Source organism: Myotis daubentonii, chromosome X (assembly GCF_963259705.1).
Source record: "Myotis daubentonii chromosome X, mMyoDau2.1, whole genome shotgun sequence".
Classification (NCBI taxonomy): domain Eukaryota; kingdom Metazoa; phylum Chordata; class Mammalia; order Chiroptera; family Vespertilionidae; genus Myotis; species Myotis daubentonii.
This window is the reverse complement of record NC_081861.1, coordinates 86,047,615-86,070,069: the sequence shown is the minus strand read 5'-3', so window position 1 is coordinate 86,070,069 and position 22,455 is coordinate 86,047,615. Positions and strand designations below refer to the sequence as shown.

The 22,455-nt window shown below is 46.3% G+C and overlaps 1 protein-coding gene across 2 annotated transcripts in view; it reads left to right on the top strand.

The window, feature by feature from the left end:
- Nucleotides 1-21,652, top strand: part of PBDC1 (polysaccharide biosynthesis domain containing 1) — a 36,845-nt gene extending 15,193 nt beyond the window's left edge. For both annotated transcript variants that reach the window (XM_059678587.1, XM_059678588.1), the window contains 2 exons: nt 19,728-19,839; nt 21,178-21,652. In XM_059678587.1, the coding sequence (XP_059534570.1) occupies nt 19,728-19,839; nt 21,178-21,362 (297 nt within the window). In that variant the 3' untranslated portion in view covers nt 21,363-21,652. The remainder of the gene's footprint in view (nt 1-19,727; nt 19,840-21,177) is intronic.
- Nucleotides 21,653-22,455: the final 803 nt, after the last annotated feature.

Below are 22,455 nucleotides of genomic sequence, written 5' to 3'. Positions count from 1 at the left end.
ATCAAAAATGGGTGTTGAATTTTGTCAAACGCTTTTTCTGCATCAATTGATATGACTATGTGGTTTTTTTCTTTCAATTTGTTTATGTGATGTATCACGTTTATTGATTTGCGGATATTGTACCATCCTTGCATCCCTGAGATAAATCCTACTTGGTCGTGGTGTATGATCTTCCTGATGTACTGCTGGATCCGATTTGCTAAGATTTTGTTGAGGATTTTGGCATCTATATTCATGAGGGATATTGGCCTGTAATTCTCTTTCATTGTGTTGTCTTTACCTGGTTTTGGTATTAGGGTGATGCTGGCTTCATAGGATGAGCTTGGAAGTGTTCCTTCCTGTTGGATTTTTTGTAGTAGTCTGAGGAGGATAGGTTTTGGTTCTTCCTTGAATGTTTGGTAAAACTCCCCTGTGAAGCCATCTGGTCCTGGGCTTTTGTTTGCTGGAAGCTTTTTGATGACTGCTTCAATTTCTTCCATAGTTATTGGCCTATTGAGATTTTTAGATTCTTCCTGATTAAGCTTTGGAATGTTGTATTTTTCTAGGAATATGTCCATTTCCTCCAGGTTGTGTAGTTTGTTGGAGTAGAGTTGTCCATAGTATTTTTTAACAATCATTTGTATTTCTGTGGGATCTGTTGTTATTTCGCCTCTATCATTTCTGATTTTGTTGATTTGGGTCCTTTCTCTTTGCTTCTTGGTGAGCCTGGCTAGAGGTTTGTCAATCTTATTTATCCTTTCAAAGAACCAGCTCTTGGTTTCATTTATTTTCTGTATTGTTTTTTTGGTCTCTATTTCATTTATTTCTGCTCTAATCTTTATTACCTCCTTCCTTCTGCTCACTCTGGGCTTTTCCTGTTGCCCTCTTTCTAATTCTTTGAGCTGTAGATTTAGACGATTTACTACCATTTTTTCTTGTTTGTTGGGATAGGCCTGTAGAGCTATAAACTTCCCTCTCAAGACTGCTTTCATTGTGTCCCAAAAGTTTTGGATTTTTGTGTTTTCATTGTCATTAGTTTTCAGGATGTTTTTAATTTCTTCTTTGATCTCATTGGTAATCCAATCAATATTTAATAACGTGCTATTCAGCTTCCAAGTGTTTGACTATTTTGAGTTGTTTTTATTGTAGTTTATTTCTCATATTATGCCATCGTGGTCTGAGAAGATGCTTTGTATGATTTCAGTCTTCTTGAATTTGGGGAGACTTTGTTTGTGACCCAATATGTGGTCTATTTTTGAATCTTTCCCATGAGCACTTGAGAAGAACGTATATTTTGTGTTTTTGGGGTGAAGTGTTCTGAAGATGTCAATTAAGTCCATCTGGTCTAGTGAGTCATTTAGGATTGCTGTTTCTTTGCTGAGTTTTTGTCTAGCGGATTTATCCAGTGATGTCAGTGGTGTATTAAAGTCCCCTACTATGATTGTATTGTTGTCGATCTCTCCCCTGATATTTGCCAGTAGTTTTCTTATGTATATGGGTGCTCCTGCATTGGGTGCATATATGTTTATCAGGGTTATATCTTCTTGTTGTATTGATCCCTTTAGTATTATGAAGTGGCCTTCCTTATCTTTTCTTATGGCCTTCACTTTGAGGTCTATTTTGTCCGATATAAGTATTGCTACCCCAGCTTTTTTTTCCTTTCCATTTGCCTGAAAGATATTTTTCCATCCCTTCACTTTCAGTCTGTGTGAGTCCCTTCTAATGAGGTGGGTCTCTTGTAGACAGCAAATATATGGGTCATGTCTTTTTATCCATTCAGCCACTCGATGTCTTTTGATTGGAACATTTAGTCCATTTATGTTTAAAGTTATTATTGAAAGGTACTTGTTTGTAGCCATTTCTATTTTTTGTGTGTGGCTGTTTTCTTTCTTGGCTTTTTAGTTCTTCTTTTTACACCAGTCCCTTTAGCATTTCTTGCATTGCTGGCTTGGTGGTGATAAACTCCCTTAGCCTTTTTTTGTCTGTGAAGCTTCTTATTTCCCCTTCAATTTTGAATGATAGCCTTGCTGGATAGAGTATTCTTGGATTCAGTCCTTTGCTTTGCATCACTTTGTAAATTTCTGTCCATTCTTTTCTGGCCTGATGTGTTTCTGTTGAGAAATCATTTGATAATCTTATGGGGGATCATTTGTAGGTAACTCTCTGTTTCTCTCTTGCAGCCTTTAAGATTCCGTCTTTGTCTTGTACATTTGCCATCGTTATTATGATGTGTCTTGGTGTGGGTCTTTTGGTGTTCATCTTGCCTGGGACTCTTTGTACTTGTGTAACTTTTTTCTTCCCCATATCTGGGAAGTTTTCTGACATTATTTCTTCAAATAGATTTTCTAATCCTTGCTGCTCTTCTTGTCCTTCTTGCAGCCCTATTATGCGTATGTTACTTCGTTTCATGTTTTCCCGAAGCTCCCTTAGGCTCTCCTCCTGCTTTTTAATTCTTTTCTCCAGTTGCTGTTCAGATTGAGCTTGTTTCTCTGCCTTATCTTCTAATTCACTAATTCGGTCCTCTGCTTCTTCTAGTCTGCTGTTGAAACTTTCCATGGTGTTTTTTTTTTTTTTTTACTTTTTTTAAAATATATTTTTATTGATTAAGATATTACATATGTGTCCTTGTCCCCACGTTACCCTCTACACCCCCCCCCCGCTCGTGCCCTCACCCCCCCCCCCCCGTTGTCCATGTCCATTGGTTAGGCCTATATGCCTGCATGTAAGTCCTTTGGTTGATCTTTCCCCCTTTCCACCACCCTCCCCTACCCTCCCTCCAAAGCCCGACAGTCCAATCAATGCCTCTCCGTCTCTGGATCAGTCCTGGTTCATCAGTTTATGTTGTTCATTATATTCCACAAGTGAGTGAGATCATGTGGTATTTATCCGCTCTCCAGTTCCATCCATGCTGTGGCAAATGGTAAGAGTTCCTTTTTCTTCTTCCTCTTCTTAAAGAATACCTTTCAGCATTTCATATAATGCTGGTTTGGTGGTGATGAACTCCTTTAGCTTTTTCTTATCCGTGAAGCTCTTTATCTGACCTTCTATTCTGAATGATAACTTTGCTGGATAAAGTAATCTTGGTTGCAGGTTCTTGCTATTCATCACTTTGAATATATCTTGCCACTCTCTTCTGGCCTGCATGGTTCCTGTTGAGAAATCAGCTGACAGTCGTATGGGTACTCCCTTGTAGGTAACTGACTGTCTTTCTCTTGCTGCTTTTAAGATTCTCTCTTTGTCTTTTGCCCTTGGCATTTTAATTATGATGTGTCTTGGTGTGGTCCTCTTTGGATTCCTTTTGTTTGGGGTTCTCTGCGCTTCCTGGACTTGTAAGTCTATTTCTTTCACCAGGTGGGTGAAATTTTCTGTCATTATTTCTTGAAATAGGTTTTCAATCTCTTGCCCTCTCTCTTCTTCTTGTACCCCTATAATTCTGATGTTGGTTTGCTTGAAGTTGTCCCAGAGGCTCCTTACACTATCTTCATATTTTTGGAATCTCTTTTCTTTTTTCTTTTTCAGTTGGGTATTTTTTGTTTCTTTGTATTTCAAATCTTTGATTTGATTCTTGGGATCCTCTTGTCTGCTGTTGGATCTCTGTAAATTATTCTTTATTTCAGTCAGTGTATGCTTAATTTCTAGTTGGTCCTTTTTCATGTCCTCCATGGTCTCACTATACTTATTGAGGGACTCATTAAATTTATCCGCGGTTTCCATAAAATTCTTGAAAAACCTTATAAACGTGGCCTGGAACTCTATATCCAGTCGTTTGCTTTCCTCCGTTTCTGCCATTTGTGACCTGTTTCTTTGTCTCCCCATTTTGGCTGCTTCCCTGTGTTGATAGAATGGCTTTGTGTGCTAGGTGTCCTGTAGGGCCCAGTGGCTCAGCCTCCCCAGTTACCTGAGGTGGACACTCTTGGTGCACCCTCTTGTGGGCTTTGTGCACAGTCTTGTTGTAGCTATGCCTTGGTTGTTGTAGGCTCACTGGGAGGAATTGACCTCCAGGCCACTTGGCAGTGAGAATCAGCTGTGTCTATGGTGGGAGAACTTCTGTGCTGAAGACACCCTTCTGGGGCAAGACTTGCTTCAGTGGGGCTTTGGTGCTCACTGAGACTGCACCCTGAGTGTGTCCCTTATGGATCTGAGGAGTTGTGATCTGGATGGTCCCCCTCTGACCACTGGGTACAGTGGCTCTTGGATCTAAGGATGTGCTAATTTAGCCTCTGCCTGAGGTTACACAGCAGGAACTATGAAGAGAACTGCAGATTCCCCTTCCTTTTTTTGGAGTTTGGAAGCGCCCTGATGAGGCTCAGCTGTGTAGCAATGCAAGCTGCTGTGGGGCCTTGGGCCTTCTCTTGGAAGCTCTGGGTCTATCTGGCCTGGCTGGGGTTAGGTAGTTACAGGTTGCAAATGGCCGGGGCATTCATATGCAAAAGCCTCTGCTGCAGCCTGGGCGGGGCGGGGTCTCAAGGAATCAAAGGGCGGAGGAAGCAGCTATGGCGGAGCCTCAGCCCCGCCCTAAGGAGTCGCGAGTCCCAGTGTCCTGGCAATGGCTGCAAGCACCTCTGAGGGAAAGCTGCCCTCAAGCTCGCCCGCTGCCAGAGAGAACAGTTTCTCCCGGTATGAGTCCTGGATCCCCAGAGACTTCCCGGAACCGGATTTCAGAGCCGTGGGGAGCTTGTGTCTCCCTCCGGATTCAAAAAGACAGCCGCATCCTCAGGTGCCAGACCCTTTCCGCGTGCGCGAGCCCCCGTACCTCTGCACTCCACCTCTGCAGCTCCTCTGGCTCTCAGTGTGCTTTTCTTTCCTTCTAGTTGTAGAATTTACACTCAGCCAGCTCTCCTGTAGTTCTGGATGAGTCCGGCTTGTGTTTTTGATGCATTTATCAATTGTTGTGGGAAGCAGCAATTTCTCGGTGTTTATCTATGCCGCCATCTTAGTTTCTCCTCCATGGTGTTTTTGATTGTAGCTATATCACTTTTCATTTCTTCCTGATTCTTGCATAGGTTCTTGATTTTCTCATCCATCCGGTGAATGAATTGTACAACCATTATTCTGAATTCTTTTTCTGTCATGTTGCATGCTTCAACTTCATTAATGTCCTTTCTTGGTGACTCCTCCTTGTCTTTCCTCTGGGTGTTGTTTCGTGTCTTCATTCTGATTATCTCCCGGTGGTTCAAACGTCGAGTTGCATGGGCCTGGGCCTTGTGAAGTGGGAGCCTCCCACCACCCTAGTGTCACTGAAGAGCTCTGACACTAAGATGTGTGGTTGTTGTGGGTTGGTGGGAACCAAGCTTGCTCAGAGTCAGTGTTGTCAGCACTCAATGTGGCCTCCTACGCGCCCTTAGAGGGACCCTGCCTGCACTATGCTGAAACAGAGACCCCCCCCCCCCCCCGAAGCGTGTTGAAAACCAGAGCCCCCTAGCGTGTGCCAAGAGTCAGAGTTCTCCAGAATCCAGTATCAGAGACTCTGTTGCTTCGCGCAACCTTGCCTTGAGAATCAGGGTCCCTGTGTGCCCTTGCACCAGGAATTGGAGTCACTGGCTCTTAGTATGAATGCACAGGAAATCAGGATCTCAGGCACAGGTGAAAAGAAACACAGTCAAGTCACTGGTGCTTGGTGCTGCCTCCTGCCCAGAGAATCGTGGTCCCTGGCCTGTAATACGCAGGACAAATTCCCGGAATTCGCGCAATTGCTCCCAGCCCAGGGTTCCGAAGCCTGCAGTGCGCGTAGGCTCAGTTCCTGGGGTTCGCGCGTTTGCTCCCAGCCCAGGGCTCAGAAGCTGGCAGTGGGCATAGGCTCACTTCCTGGGGTTCGTGCATTTGCTCCCAGCCCAGGGCTCAGAATCTGGCAGTGCGCGTAGGATCAGGTCCAAGGTGCTCGCGCACTTCCAGGCTAAAATTCCTGGAGCGCTGAGGCCTTGGCAAGGGGTGGGTCTATCAGTTAGTTACTCTGGCGCTGCCTGCAAGCCTGCGGGAAGGGGGGATGGGCTCTGTTACTCACAGATCTGCCGTGGGGATTTCTGAACTTTTGGTGTCCGCAGGTCTGTAGCTATGGTCACAGGTCTCTGTCCCTAGTGGCTGCAGGGTCCTGGTATGCGTCTGAGATCAGACTGGGTGGTGCTGAGGCCAGGATCCTAGTCTCAAGCAGCTCTGTTTCCCAAGATGGCGTGGTCGCCGTGCCTGTGCTGCCTGCCCAGGAGTGTCCGCACAGGGAGCGGGACTCCGCCGCTTAAGACTGCCCGGTTTAGCAGCCCCTTAGAAAACCTGCAGAATCTAACTGTCCCTAGCTCATACACACACACCACACACATCCACACACTCCTCTATCACTTCCTTGCGCTCTCACACTCTCTCCCTCCCTACCTTCCTGCTGGTCGCCATTTTGGATGTCTCCCTCAGCCAAATTCTTGACTTCTTTGTCTTATTTGTGCTTCAGTGGGGATGAATAGTCATTTAGCCAATAACTGAAAACAAAACAAAAACTCCATTTTACTGGTTTGGCTCAGTGGATGGCCTGCAGACTAAAGGGTCCCAGGTTCGATTCCAGTCAAGCACACGTATCTCGGTTGCAGGTTCAATCCCTGGTTCCTAGTTGAGGCTCATGCGGGAGGCAACCAATCAATATGTCTCTCTCATGTCGATGTTTTTCTCTGTCTCTCTCCCCCTTCATTTCACGCTCTAAAAAAAAAAAAAAAAAAAAAAAAAATCAATGGAAAAAATATCCTAAGTTGAGGTTTATTAAAAACTAGAGGCCCGGTGCACAAAAATTTGTGCACTCGGGGGGGGGGGGGGAAAGGGGAGTCCCTCAGCCTGGCCTGTGCCCTCTCGTGGTCTGGGACCCCTCGGGAGATAACGACCTGCTGGCTTAGGCCTGCTCCCGGGTGGCAGAGGGCATGCCCAATCCCTAGGTGCACCCCTGGTCGGGCTCAGAGCAGAGCCGATTGGAGAGTTGGGGCGCCGCCCCCTGTCATTCACAGAGCAGGGCTGATTGGGAGGTTGCGATGCCACAGTCAGTCACGCTCAGGGTAGGGCTGATTGGGGGGTTGGGGCACTGCCCCCTGTCACACTCAAAGCAGGGCCAACCGGGGTTGGGGCGCTGCCCCTGGTACGCACAGAGCAGGGCCCATCAGGGGGGTTGGGGCTCCGTACCCTGTCATGCACAGAGCAGGGTCGATCAGGGGGTTGGGGAGCTCCCCCCTGTCTCGCACAGAGCAGGGCCCATCAGGGGGTTGGGGAGCTCCCTCCTGTCACACACAGAGCAGGGCCCCTCAGGGGGTTGAGGAGCTCCCCCCTGTCACTCGCAGAGTAGGGCTGATCGGGGAATTGGGGCACTGCCCCCTGTCACCCACAGAGCAGGGCCGATCAGGGGGTTGGGGCGCCACCACTCTCACACTCAGGGCAGAGCCGATGGGGAGGTTATAGCTCTACCCCGTCACACACAGATCAGGGCCCGTGGGGGGTGGGTTTGGGGCGCCACACCCTGTCACACACAGAGCAGGGCCGATCAGGGGGTTGGAGCGCCACACCCTGTCACACACAGAGCCGCAGGGCGATCAGGGGGTTTGGGCGCTGCCCCCTGTCACGCTGATCCCGGTGCCGGGAGGCCTCGCGGCTCCGCTGATCCTGGTGCTGGGAGGCATTTTACCCTTTTACTATATAGGATAGAGGCCTGGTGCATGGGTGGGGGCTGGCTGGTTTGCCCTGAAGGGTGTCCTGGATCAGGGTGGGGGTTCCCACTGGGGTGCCTGGCCAGCCTGGATGAGGGGATGATGGCTGTTTGCAGCTGGTCACACCCCCTGCAGGGTGGGGGTCCCCACTGGGGTGCCTGGCCAGTCTGGGTGGGGGGCTGAGGGCTGTTTTTAGGCTGGTGGGTGACTGAAGCTCCCAACCGCTCCTTTTTTTCTTTTTACTTTTTTTATTCTGGGCCAGCTTTAGCTCTGGCTCCAGCTCTGAGGCCTCAGCTGCTGAAAGCAGGTATCTGGTTTGTTTGGGTTCTATAATCGAAACACAGTATCAACTCTAGCTCTGAGATCCCAGCCAGCTGAAAGCAGGTTTCTGGGGTTTTGTTTAGCTTCTATATTTGTTACAATGTTTCAAACTGCAAGCTCAGAGGCTGGCAAGGCTGTCGGGGAACGTTGGAGTCTTCCGTCACTGAAGCAAGCAAGTCTCATGTTTGCTTCCTGCTGCCTGGCTGCCGGCCACCATCTTGGCTGGCAGTTAATTTGTATATAGCCCTGATTAGCCAATGGGAAGGGTAGCAGAGGTATGGCTACCATGTTTCTCTTTTATTAGATAGGATAAGAAATCAAGTTTGGTTCTGTAGTAAAGGTTTTAAGTACTTTGTCACGTAAAAGTATTGTTCATGTTGGGAAATATCAGTCCAAAGACACAATAGGTAGAATGCAAACTTATTGCTAATGAAACAAGCAATCAGTCCTAGCTGGTTTGGTTCAGTGGATAGAGCATCAGCCTGCAGACTGAGGGTTTGATTCCAGTGAAGGGCACATGCCTGGGTTGTGGGCTTGATCCCCAGGAGGGGGCATGCAGGAGGCAGCCGATCAATGATTCTCTCTCATCATTGATGTTTCTATCTCTCCTTCTCTTTTCTTATCTGAAATCAATAAAAATATATTAAAAAAGAAAAACAAACCTAGTTTTTTTTACTATGGTTATTTTCCTTACTGAGAAAGTAGAAGACCCTCTCTGGGTCTGACTTCACCAGCCTCCTGCATTAGTTAGGTAAGGCATCTTTGTTTATATGATGTATCATGTTTATTGATTTGTAAATATTATACGAGCCTACATCTATGGACTAAACCCCACTTGGTCATGGTATATGATCTTTTTAATATATTGATGGATTTGATTTGCTAATAGTTTGTTGAGGATTTTATTTTTTTATTATTTAAATATTTTTATTGATTTCAGAGAGGAAGCGGGGGAGGAGAGAATGATAGGACCATCAATGGTGAAAGAGAATTATTGGCACCAGCCTGTTTCACTCAGTGGATAGAGTGTCAGACTGCAGACCAAAGGGTCCTGGGTTCGATTCTGGTCAAGGGAATGTATCTTGGTTGCAGGCTCCTCCCTGGTCCAGGCCCTGGTCGAGGCTCTTGCAGGAGACAGTCAGTCGATGTGTTTCTCTCACATTGATTTTCTCTCTTGTGAAGGGCTCATGCTCTTGACACATTGATTGGTTTGTCTCTCTTCTAATCTCCCTAAAAATTAAAGGAAAAATATCCTTGGGTGAAGATTAACAACAACAACAGCAACAACAAAATGAGAATCATTGTTCAGCTTCCTTCTGCACACTCCGGGGATCAAACCCACAACTCTTGCATGTGCCCTGCCCCAGAATCGAACCATGACCTCCTGGTTCATAGGTCAGTGCTCAACCAGTGAGCCACGCCGGCCAGGCTTGTTGAGGATTTTAGCATCTATGTTCATCAGGGATGTTAGCCTGTAATTCTCTTTGTAGTGTCTTTATCTGGTTCTGGAATTAGGATAATGCTGGCCTCCCTCATAAAAAGAGCTTCAAAGTGTTCCTTCCTCTTGAATTTTTTGGAATAGTTTGAGGAGTACAGGTGTTAGTTCTTCTTTGAATGTTTGGTAAAACTGCCCTGTGAAGCCATCAGGACCAGAGCTTTTGCTTGCTGGGAGTTTTTTGATTACTGCTTCTATTTCATCAGTTGTTACTGGCCCATTCAGGTTTTCTGATTCTTCCTGATTCAGTTTTGGGAGATTGTATTTTTCTAGGAATTTGTCCATCTCATCCACATTGTCCAGCTTGTTGGCATATAGTTGTTCATAGTATTTTCTTACAGTCCTTTGTATTTCTGTGATGTCAGTTGTTATTTCACAACTTTCATTTCTGATTTTACTTATTTGGGTCCTCTCTCTTTGTATCTTTAAAAAAATTGTTTAAAAAAATATATTTTTTAAAATATATTTTTATTGATTTTTTACAGAGAGGAAGGGAGAGAGATAGAGAGTTAGAAACATTGATGAGAGAGAAACATCGATCAGCCACCTCCTGCACATCTCCCACTGGAGATGTGCCCGCAACTCAGACACATGCCCTTGACCGGAACCGAACCCGGGACCCCTCAGTCCGCAGGCCGATGCTCTATCCACTGAGCCAAACCGGTTTTGGCTATTTAAAAAATATTTTTATTGATTTCAGAGAGAGGAGGGAAGGAGAGATATAGAAACATCAATGATGAAAGAAAATCATCGATTGGTTGTCACCTGCATGCCCACTAATGGGGATCAAACCCCAACCCAGGCATGTGCCCTTGACAAGAATCGAACCTGGGACCCTTCAGTTCACAGGCCAATGCTCTATTCACTGAGCTAGATTAGCTATGGCTCTCTTTGTTTCTTGATCAGTCTGGCTAACAGTTTATCAATCTTGCTTATCCTTTCAAAGAACCAGTTCTTGGTTTCATTGATTTTTTGGGGGCATTGTTTTTTTTAGTCTCTATGTCATTTATCTGTGCTCTAATCTTTTTTAAATACATATTTAAAAATTTTTAAATTGATTTTGAGAGAGAGAGAGAGACAGAGAGAGACAGAGAGAGACAGAGAGATAGAGAGATGAGAAGGGAGAGGGGTAGAGAGATAGAAACATCGATGAGAGAGAAACATCATCAATCGGCTGCTTCCTGTATGTCCCCCACTGGGGATCAAGCCCGCTACCCAGGCATCTTCCCTGACCGGGAATCAAACTGGCAACTTCTTGGTTCCTGGCTCGAAGCTCAACTGCTGAGCCACACGGGCAGGGTTCTGCTCTAATCTTTATAATTTTCTTCCTGCTACTTACTCTGGGCTTTTCTTGTTGTCCTCTTTCTAGTTATTTAAGTTATAGGGTTAAATACTTTAATATTAATTTCTCTCCTTTTTTTTTTTTTGATGCAGGCCTGTAGTGCTATGAATTTCCCTCTTAATACTGTTTTTGCTGTGTTCCAGAGATTTTGGGTTGTTGTATGTTCATTTTCATTTGTTTCCAGGAAGTTTTTGATTTCTTTCTTGATCTCATTGGTAAACCACTCATTGTTTAATAACATACTATTTAGCCACCTTGTGTATGAATGTTTCTGGGTATTTTTTTACTCTAGTTAAATTCTCATTTCATTCCACTGTGATCTGAGAAGATGCTTGATATGATTTCAATCTTCTTTAACTTGCAGAAACTTGTTTTGAGTCCTGACATATGGTCTATCTTTGTGAATGATCCATGTGCACTTGAGAAGAATGTGTATTCTGCAGCTTTGGGGTGAAATGTTCTATAAATGTCAATTAAATCCATCTTATCCAGTGTGTCCTTTAGAGTCACTGTTTCTTGTTAATTTTTTGTCTGGAAGGTCTATCCAGTAAAGTCAACGGGGTTTAAAAGTCCCCTATTATGACCTTATTGTTGTCAATTTCTCCATTAAAGTTCTGTAGAAGTTATCCTATACTAATAAAAGAGAAAAATGGTAATTGGCATACGACCGATACCTTTTTCATTGGCTAATCAGTGAGATATGCAAATTAACTGTTAGCCAAGATGGCGGCTGGCAGCCAGGCAGCTGAGAATAGGAGGCTTGGTTGCCCCAGCGATGGAGAAAGTCAAGGATCCCCGCAGCTGTCGAGAGGCCTCCCGGCCCCAGTGATCAGCGGAGCCGAGAGGCCTCCCGGCCCAGGTGATCAGCGGAGCCGAGAGGCCTCCCAGCCCAGGTGATCAGTGGAGTCCAGAGGCCTCCCAGCCCAGGTGATCAGCGGAGTCCAGAGGCCTCCCGGCCCCGGTGATCAGCGGAGCCGAGAGGCCTCCTGGCCCAGGTGATCAGCGGAGCCGAGAGGCCTCCCGGCCCCGGTGATCAGCGGAGCCGAGAGGCCTCCCAGCCCAGGTGATCAGCGGAGTCCAGAGGCCTCCCGGCCCCGGTGATCAGCGGAGCCGAGAGGCCTCCTGGCCCAGGTGATCAGCGGAGCCGAGAGGCCTCCCGGCCCCGGTGATCAGCCAAGAGGCCTCCCGGCCCGCTCCAGGCCCGTGATCAGCAGAGTCGGAGGCCCCGCGATCAGCGGAGCCGAGAGGCCTCCCGGCCCCAGTGATAGCGGAGCCGAGAGGCCTCCCAGCCCAGGTGATCAGCGGAGCCGAGAGGCCTCCCAGCCCAGGTGATCAGTGGAGCCGAGAGGCCTCCCAGCCCAGGTGATCAGCGGAGTCCAGAGACCTCCCGGCCCCGGTGATCAGCCAAGAGGCCTCCCAGCCCGCTCCAGGCCCGTGATCAGCAGAGTCGGAGGCCCCGCGATCAGCGGAGCCGAGAGGCCTCCCGGCCCCGGTGATCAGCGGAGCCGAGAGGCCTCCCAGCCCAGGTGATCAGCGGAGCCGAGAGGCCTCCCAACCCAGGTGATCAGCGGAGTCCAGAGGCCTCCCGGCCCCGGTGATCAGCCAAGAGGCCTCCCGGCCCGCTCCAGGCCCGTGATCAGCAGAGTCGGAGGCCCCGCGATCAGCGGAGCCGAGAGGCCTCCCGGCCCCAGTGATCAGCGGAGCCGAGAGGCCTCCCAGCCCAGGTGATCAGCAGAGTCGAGAGGCCTCCCAGCCCAGGTGATCAGCGGAGTCCAGGTGATCAGCGGAGCCGAGAGGCCTCCCAGCCCAGATGATCAGCAGAGTCAAGAGGCCTCCCAGCCCAGGTGATCAGCGGAGTCCAGGTGATCAGCGGAGCCGAGAGGCCTCCCAGCCCCGGTGATCAGCGGAGTCAAGAGGACTCCCAGCCCCGGTGATCAGCGGAGTCCAGAGGCCTCCCGGCCCTGGTGATCAGCCGAGAGGCCTCCCGGCCCGCTCCTGGCCCCGTGATCAGCGGAGTCGGAGGCCCCGCGATCAGCGGAGCCAAGAGGCCTCCCCGCCCCGCGATCGGCGGAGTTGGAGGCCCCGCGATCAGCGGAGTCGGAGGCCCTGCGATCAGCGGAGCCAAGAGGCCTCCCAGCCCCGGTGATCAGCGGAGCCGAGAGGCCTCCCAGCCCCGGTGATCAGCGGAGTTGGAGGCCCCGCGATCAGCGAAGCCGAGAGGCCTCCCAGCCCCGGTGATCAGCGGAGCCCAGAGGCATCCCGGACCCATGATCAGCAGAGCCGAGAGGCCTCCCAGCCAGGTTATCAGCAGCCGAGAGTCTTCCTGGCTAGAGATCAGCGGAGCCGAGAGGCCTCCAGGCCCCAGTTATCAGCGGAGCCGAGAGGCCTACAGGCCATGGTTCTCAGCAGCCGAGAGGCCTCCAGGCCAGGGATCAGGGGAGCCGAGAGGCGTCCTGGCCCTGGGATCAGCAGAGCAGCGAGGCCTCCCAGCACTGGGATCAGTGTGACAGGGTGCAGAGCCCCAACTCTCTGATCGGCCCTGCTCTGTGTGTGACAGGGTACAGAGCCCCATCCCCCCTGATGGGCCCTGCTCTGTGCATGACAGGAGTGGCGCTGCAACCTCCCTATGGACCCTGCCTTGAGTGTGACAGGGGGCGGTGCCCCAACCCCCCAATCGGCCCTACCCTGAGCGTGACTGAGGGTGGCATCCCAACCTCCCAATCCGCCCTGCTCTGTGCATGACAGGGGGCGGTGCCCCAACTCCCCAATTGGCCCTGCTCTGAGCCCGACCAGGGGCTGCACCTAGGGATTGGGCTTGCCCTCTGCCACCCGGGAGCAGGCCTAAGCCAGCAGGTCATTATCTCCTGATGGGTCCCAGACTGTGAGAGGGCACAGGCCAGGCTGAGGGACCTCCTCTCCCAACCCTGAGTGCACAAATTTTTGTGCACCGGGCCTCTAGTTTTATATATTTGGGTGATTCTACATTGGGTGCGTATATGTTTAACAGGATTATATCCTCTTGTTGGATCAATCCTTTCAGTTTTATATAGTGACCTTTGTTGTCTCTTGTGATGGCCTTTGTTTTGAAGTCTATTTTGTCACGTAAGTGTATTGCTATCCCAGCTATTTTTTATTTTCCATTTGAATGGAAAAAATTTTTCTATCCCTTCACTTTCATCCTTTATGTGTCTTCTTTTGAGGTGGGTCTCTTGTAGACTGCATATATTGGGTTATATTTTTTAACCATTCAGCTACCCTATGTGTTTTGATTGGAGCATTTGATCCATTTACATTTAAAGTTATTATTGGTAGGTACTGATTTATTGCCATTTTAACTCTGTATACCTAGGTTTCTCTCTCTATTTCTTCTCAATATAGGAGTCCCGTTAGCAATTCTTTTAATGCTGACTTGATGGTGATGAACTCGTTTAGCCTTTTTTGTCTGGGAAGCTTTTTATGTCACCATCTATTTTGAATGATAGCCTTCCTGGACATAGTAATCTTTGTTTCAGATCCTTGCTTTCCATTACCTTGAGTACGTTATGCCATTCCCTTCTGGCTTGTAGAGTTTCTTTTTTCTCTTTTTTTTTGGTGCTTGTTTTTTCTTTTTTTAATTAAATCTTTATTGTTCAGATTATTACATTTGTTCCTCTTTTTTCCCCCCATAACTCCCCTCCTCCCAGTTCCCACCCCACCCTCCGCCCTCACTCCCCACCCACTGTCCTTATCCATAGGTGCACGATTTTTGTCCAGTCTCTTCCCGCATCTCCCACACCCCTTCCCCCCGCAAGAATAGTCAGTCCATTCCCTTTCTATGTCCCTGATTCTATTTTAATCACCAGTTCATTCTGTTCATCAGATTATTTATTCACTTGATTCTTAGATTCACTTGTTGATAGATATGGATTTGTTGTTCATAATTTGTATCTTTACCTTTTTCTTCTTCTTCCTCTTAAAGGAAACCTTTCAGCATTTCATATAATCCTGGTTTGGTGGTGATGAACTCCTTTAGCTTTTCCTTATCTGTGAAGCTCTTTATCTGACCTTCAATTCTGAATGATAGCTTTGCTGCATAAAGTAATCTTGGTTGTAGTTTCTTGGTAGTCATCACTTTGAATATTTCTTGCCACTCCCTTCTGGCTTTCAAAGTTTCTGTTGAGAAATCAGCTGACAGTTGTATGGTTATTCCCTTGTAGGTAACTGAGTTTCTTTCTCTTGCTGCTTTTAAGATTCTCTTTGTCTTTTGCTCTTGGAATTTTAATTATGATGTATCTTAGTGTGGTCCTCTTTGGATTCCTTTTGTTTGGGGTTCTCTGTGCTTCCTGGACTTGTAAGTCTATTTCTTTCACCAGGTAGGGGAAGTTTTCTGTCATTATTTCTTCAAATAGGTTTTCAATATCTTGCTCTCTCTCTTCTTCTGGCACCCCTATAATTCTGATGTTGGTACGCTTGAGGCTGTCCCAGAGGCTCCTTACACTATCTTCGTATTTTCGGATTCTTTTTTCATTTTGCTTTTCTGGTTGGGTGTTTTTTGCTTCTTCGCATTTCAAATCTTTGACTTGATTCTTGCACTCCTCTGGTCTGCTGTTGGGAGTCTGTATAATATTCTTTATTTCAGTCAATGTATGCTTAATTTCTGGTTGGTTCTTTATCGCAGCATTGAAGGTCTCATTAGATTTCTTGAGGATCTCACTATATTTATCGGCGGTCTCACCAGTCTTTTCGAGGGCCTTACTAAGTTTATCGGCGACTTCTAGACAGTTCTTGAGAGACCTTATAAGTGTGGTTTTGAACTCTATATCCTCCATTTCTGTCATTTGTGTCCTGTTTCTTTGTCTCCGCATTTTTTTTAAAAATATATTTTATTGATTTTTCACAGAGAAGAAGGGAGAGAGATAGAGAGTTAGAAACATCGATGAGAGAGAAACATCGATCAGCTGCCTCCTGCACACTCCCACTGGGGATGTGCCTGCAACCCAGGTACATGCCCTCGACCGGAATCGAACCTGGGACCTTTCAGTCTGCAGGCCGATGCTCTATCCACTGAGCCAAACCGGTTTCGGCATCTCCGCATTTTTTATGCTTTCTTGGTGCACCCCCTTGTGGTCTTTGTGCGCAGTCTTGTTGTATTTAAGCCTTGATTGTTGTAGGTAATACTGGGGGAGATTTGACCTCCAGGCCAACTGGCTGAGAGCGGCCTGTAGAGTTTCTTATGAGAAATCAGGTGTCAGTCTTATGGGAGCTCCTTTATAGGTATCCTATTGCTTTTCTCTCGCTGTCTCTAAGATTCTCTCTTTGTCTTTAATTTTTGGCATTTAATTGATGATGTGCCTGGGCATGGGTGGGTTAGAATTTGTCTTACTTGGGACTCTCTCTGCCTTCTGAACTTGTGTTTCTTTTTCCTTCACCAGATTAATGAAGTTTTCTGCCTTTATTTCATCTAATATGTTCTCTATTCCTTGCTCACTTTCATTCCTTCTGGCAAGTTATTATCCAAGTACTGTTAAGTTTCATGGTTAACCACTGCTCCCTTAAGATGTACTCTTGTTTAATTGTTTTTTCTTTTTAGTTCTCTGCATGATTTTTTTCTACCCTATCTTCCATTTCATTTACCTGATCCTCGGCTTCCCCTATTCTGCTGTGTTTCCATTCCATTATGTTCTTTACTAGTGCTATATCATTCCGCACAGTTATTATATCTTTTATTATGCCATTGATCATCTTTGCCATCATTATTCTGAGCTCTATGTCTAATAAATTTCTTATCTCCATTTCATTTAGCTCTTCTGAAGAATTCTTTCTTTTTGGGGGTTGTTTTTTTTATCTCCCTATTTTGGCTCTCTGTTTGGATTTGTGACTGTGTATTAGGTAGATATGCTACGCCTCCCAATCTCTAGTGCAGGACAGTGTCAAACTGTTTATGACTCATTAGATTAGGCAAAAGACTCAAAGCCTCCAGAGACCTGCCTCTGCCTGCAGACTGATGGGATTCAGTCAAGTAGCCTCAGGCAATGGTCCACAAGTGGGGTGAGAAGTTTTCCAACAGGATGTGTTAATTGCTTCTGCCAGGAGCTAATTGTTATTCTTAGTCTCTTAATGGTCCTCATAAACTCCACAGTGTGGAGCAAGAGGTTTTTCAATAGGGTGCAGTAACTGTATTCCCCCCCCAAGGCAAAAACTTCCTGGATGGCAAAGGTCTGCCTGAGAAAGATGTCCTCCACAGTGTGAGAAAATGAATCAGCATAGGAAACTGAGATGTGTGCCCCATCCCTGGCTTCTGATCACACAGCTCCTGTCCACTCTGTCCTCCCTCTACTGCAGTGGTTCTCAACTTTCTGGCCCTTTAAATACAGTTCCTCATGTTGTGACCCAACCATAAAATTCTTTTCGTTGCTACTTCATAACTGTAATGTTGCTACTGTTATGAATTGTAATGTAAATATATGATATGCAGGATGGTCTTAGGCGACCCCTGTGAAAGGGTCGTTCAACCGCCAAAGGGGTCGCGACCCACAGGTTGAGAACCACTGCTGTATTGGCTGCACACAAAATTTTGGGCTTTGGCCCTTTAAGAGGGTGCCTGACTCTCCTTGGCAGACAGCAACCCTACTGTTTTTCACAGCCTAATGTTATGTGGGCACTTTTCTCAGTGCTGGTGCTCTCTGCTGGGGGATGCAGCTTGGGTTTTAGACCTCAGAATTTTTTTTAAATTAAATCTTTATTGTTCAGATTATTACAGTTGTTCCTCTTTTTTCCCCCCTATAGTTCCCTTCCACCCACTTCCCACTCCACCCTCTGCCTTATCTGTGAAGCTCTTTATCTGACCTTTAATTCTAAATGATAGCTTTGCTGGGTGAAGTAATCTTGGTTGTAGGTTCTTGCTATTCATCACTTTGAATATTTCTTGCCACTCCCTTCTGGCCTGCATAGTTTCTATTTGAGAAATCATCTGACAATCTTATGGGTACTCCCTTGTAGGTAACTGACTGTTTTTCTCTTGCTGCTTTTAAGATTCTCTCTTTGTCTTTTGCTCTTGGCATTTTAATTATGATGTGTCTTGGTGTGGTCCTCTTTGGATTCCTTTTGTTTGGGCTTCTCTGCGCTTCTTGGACTTGTAAGTCTATTTCTTTCACCAGGTAGGGGAAGTTTTCTGTCACTATTTCTTCAAGTAGGTTTTCAATATCTTGCTCTCTCTCTTCTTCTGGCACCCCCATAATTCGGATGTTGGTACACTTGAAGTTGTCCCAGAGGCATCTTACACTATCTTCATATTTATGGATTATTTTTTCTTTTTGTTTTTCCAGTTGGGTGTTTTTTGCTTCTTCATATTTCAAATCTTTGACTTGATTCTTGCAATCCTCTGGTCTGCTGTTGGATCTCTGTATAATATTCTTTATTTCAGTCAGTGTATGCTTAATTTCTAGTCCTTTTTCATATCCTTGAGTGTCTCACTAGATTTATTGAAGGTCTCACTAAATTTATTGGTGGTTTCTAGAAAATTCTTGAAAAACCTTATGTGTGGTTTTGAACTCTATACCCAGTAGTTTTCTTTCCTCCATTTCTGTCATTTGTGACCTGTTTCTTTGTCTCTGCATTTTTTATGCTTCCCTGTGTTGATAGAGTGGCTTTGTGTGCTAGGTGTCCTATAGGGCCCAGCTGCTCAGCCTCCGCAATTGCCTGAGGTGGACACTCTTGGTGCACCCCCTTGTGGGCTGTGTGCACAGTCTTGTTGTAGTTAAGCCTTTGTTGTTGTAGGTATCACTGGGAGGAATTGACCTCCAGTCCAATTGGCTGTGGGAGAGCTTCTGTGCTGGAGACAGCATTATGGGGCAAGACTTGCTTCAGTGGGGCTTTGGTGGTCACTGAGTCTGCCCCCTGAGTGTGTCCCTTATGGATCTGAGGAGTTGTAATCTGGATGGTCTCACTCTGACCACTGGGTACACTGGCTCTTGGATCTAAGGAGGTGCTAATTTAGCCTCTGCCTGAGGCTACCCAGCAGGAGCTACGAAGAGATCTGCAGATTCCCCTTTCTTGTTTGGGGTTTGGAGGTGCCCAGATGAGGCCCAGTTGTGAAGCAATACAAGCTTCTGTGGGGCCTTGGGCCTTCTTTTGGATGTTCTAGGTCTCTCTGACCCAGCTGCAGTTTGTTAGGTAATTTTCAGATTGCAAATGGCCAGGGCATTCATAAGCAAAAGCCTCTGTGCACAACTTGGGTGGGGCGGGGTCTTAGGGAATCAACAGGGTGGAGCAAACAGCTATGGCTGATCCTCAGCCCTGCCCTAAGAGACCCCGGGTCTCAGTGTTCTGTGGTAATCGCTGCAAGCACCTTTGAGAGAAAGCCACCCTCGAGTTCTGCCCGCTGCCAGACAAATCAGTTTCTCCCCGTATGAGTCTGGGTCTTCATTGACTCGCCCGGAACTGGAGTTTAGAGCAGTCAGGAGCTTGTGACTCCCCCCCAATTGAAAAAGACAACCGCCTCCTCAGTTGGCAGCCCTTTCCACGTGTGCCTCCATACCTCTGCACTTTACTTCTGCACCTCCTCTGAGTCTCAGTGTGCTTTTCTCTTTCCTTCTAGTTGTAGAATTTTCACTCAGCCAGCCTTCCTGTAGTTTTGGATGATGTTCGTTTTGTCTTTTATTTGTATTTTTGAAGTGGTTGTGTGAGGCAGCAATTTCAGGTTTTTACCTATGCTGCCATCTTGGTTTCTCTCCACACAGCACATTCTAGACCTCAGAGTTTTTAGTGGCAACTCCAAATAGATGAGATATCTCTCTGTCACTTCAATTACTGTTTGTGGGAGCTTGGAGAGCCCATTCTTGCCTCCGCTCTTGCAGTTTCCACTGTCCTTCCTTGTTTATCAGGGACCTGTCCAGCCTGTCTGTGGTGGATTATTCAGGTGAGGCATCTTTTTTGCCTTTTTTAGAAGTGGAGGCCATTTTGTTTGAAGTTTGATGGGGTTATAGAAGACTTCAACTATGGTACTTTGCTGCGACTGGATTGTTCTCAAGGCTACACTGAGGAAAACACTATCTTTGGTGAGTTTATTGCCTCTGGAATTGTTTCTGTATAAGGTGAATAGAAGATCTGATTTTACTGATGAATAGTTTATAGAGATGGTTAATTTGGGGGTCATCTTATTTGTTACTAGTGGCCCAGTGCACAAATTCGTGCACATGGAATGGAAATTAATGAGAATAAGTATTTTATTATCGCTATTCACCCTTTCTCTTTAATAGAAGTGTCAACCAAATTTACGATTGACAATGACAGATGGAATCACACGTGGTGGATTGGTGCCAGTGAGAGCTTTATATGTGTCATGCATGCGCAAGTCAACTTAGCCTTTTATAGATGTAGAACAAACTTGCTAAATTAGACCTGCTTTCTGATTTAGCTAAACTTTTTCCAGCCCAGTGAAGCACCCCAACTTCTCTTTCAGGTCATTGTCAGCAACACAGCAGTAAGTATCAACATGAAGCAGATTATCATTGTAGATCACTCAGGGAGAACAAAGGGTAAAATATTTTACTGCAGCAGTGTTTGACTATATTCTGCACAGTGAGAAAACCTGAAGTCATTTTCAAGGTTCACCATTTCTTCTTTTCAGTCGGGTTAAGTTTCTAAGCTTTCTAAATCTCCATTTTGCGGCTAATGAAAGGAAAATAGGACTCCGCTGAATCTCCTATCTGCCTACTCCAGGACTTCTGTGTGGATCAAATGAGATGAGGCACAGGAAAATGCTTCACAGACATTTGGTTACAGTGTAAAGTGTTTTCACCTGGTTATAAAGCAAGTCATGTTCCTGGGCTGAAGAAACTGTAAGGAGGCTAGTCGTAGCTAGGGAGAGGAAGCCGGCATTGCTATGTGACGTCATTGCCCAGATGTAGGGAAGGACACTTAGCATGGTAGGTTTTTATATGTATAGATATCTTTAAAGATTATGTTACTCTCTGGCTGCTGTGACTCAGGTGTTGAGCAATGACCTATGAACCAGGAGATAATGGTTTGATTCCTGGTTAGGGTACATGGCCAAGTTTCAGGCTCGATCCTTGGTAGGGGTGAGGGGTGGGCGTGCAGCAGGCAGCCAATCAATGATTCTCTTTCATCATCGATGTTTCTATCTCTTCTCCTTTCCTCTGTGAAATCAATAAAACATATTTTTTAAAAAGATCATGTGGTTAATTCTTGTATAACTGTGAGATAAGATAGTTAAGTATTTTTAGCCTTATTTTTTATAGGATTAGAATTTCACATCTCTGAAAATTATGATTATATTTGAATACTTTGCATGTTAGTTCAGTTTTCTCAATCGATTTCTAGTATGTTTAGAGAAACTGTGACCAGGACAATAATAAATTCTATTTACTTCCCAGCCCCCAGGATACAATTTTTTGCCATTGAAATTGCTCGGAACCGGGAAGGCCATAACAAAGTAGTTTACACCGGTGTTCAAGACAAAGAAGAAGAGAAAGGAGCCAACAGAGGAGAAAAAGAGAAAACCAACAAAGGAGGAGAAAAAGAAAAAGAAGCCAACAAAGGCATCAACAAACATGATTAAACATCTATGTAAGGTAGAAAGGGAATAATACTCTAGAGACTGTGACTCAACTGATTCTATGTTACTTAAACAGATCCTGTGGTCAAATGTATGTTCTTGTTCAATTCAAGGACATGCAGAAGGATATTTTTTTTAAGCCTAATTATCAGGAGCTGCTCTGGTTGTTGTGTTGTATGAACTGGCTTAAAGACTATTTGTGGGGTCATGGTTCATTGTTTCTTGGTATATTTTTTCTTGATTCTTCACTGGTCAAGTACGAAATTTTGTAAATAAATTTATTTTGGTTCTTATGACTGTCTATAGCTGATTAAATTTTAAAAGGTATTTAAAAATTTTTGACATCTTAATCTCTATGCCATAGCATATATAAAATGATCTATGCTTGTTTCTATTTAAATTTTTTTTAATTACAGTCAACATACAATACCATATTAGTTTCAGGTGCACAACACAATGATCAGACAGTCATATAATTTACGTAGCAATCACTCAGACAAGTCCAGCACTCATCTGTTACCATACATAACCATTACATTATTATTGACTATACTAGAGGCCCAGTGCATGAAATTCGTGTGTGGGGGGGGGTGGTCCCCTCAGCCCAGCCTGCACCCTCTCCAATCCAGGACACCTTGGGGGATGTCTGAATGCCAGTTTAGGCCTGATTCTGGGGATTGACTGGTCCGACTGCCGGCTTAGGCCTGATCCTGGAGATTGGCCCTAAACTGGCAGTCAGATATCCCTCTCACAATCTGGGACTACTGGCTCCTAACTGCTCACCTGCCTGCCTATCTGATTGTCCCTAACTGCCCCCGTTGCTGGCCTGGTCACCCCCAAATGCCCCCCCTGCCAGCCTGGTCGCCCCCAACTGCCTCCCCCCTCGCCAGTCTGGTCTCCCTTAACTGCCTCTGCTGCTGGCCTGGTTGCCTCTTACTGGCCCCCATGCCAGCCTGGTTGCCCCCAAACTGCCCCCCTGTCAGCTTGGTTGCCCTTCTCTGCCCCCCTCTGCTGGCCTGGTCGCCCCTCACTGTCCCCTCCCCCCCACCAGCCTGTTCGCCCCACACAGCTTACTGCTCAGTCGTTTGGTCGTCCC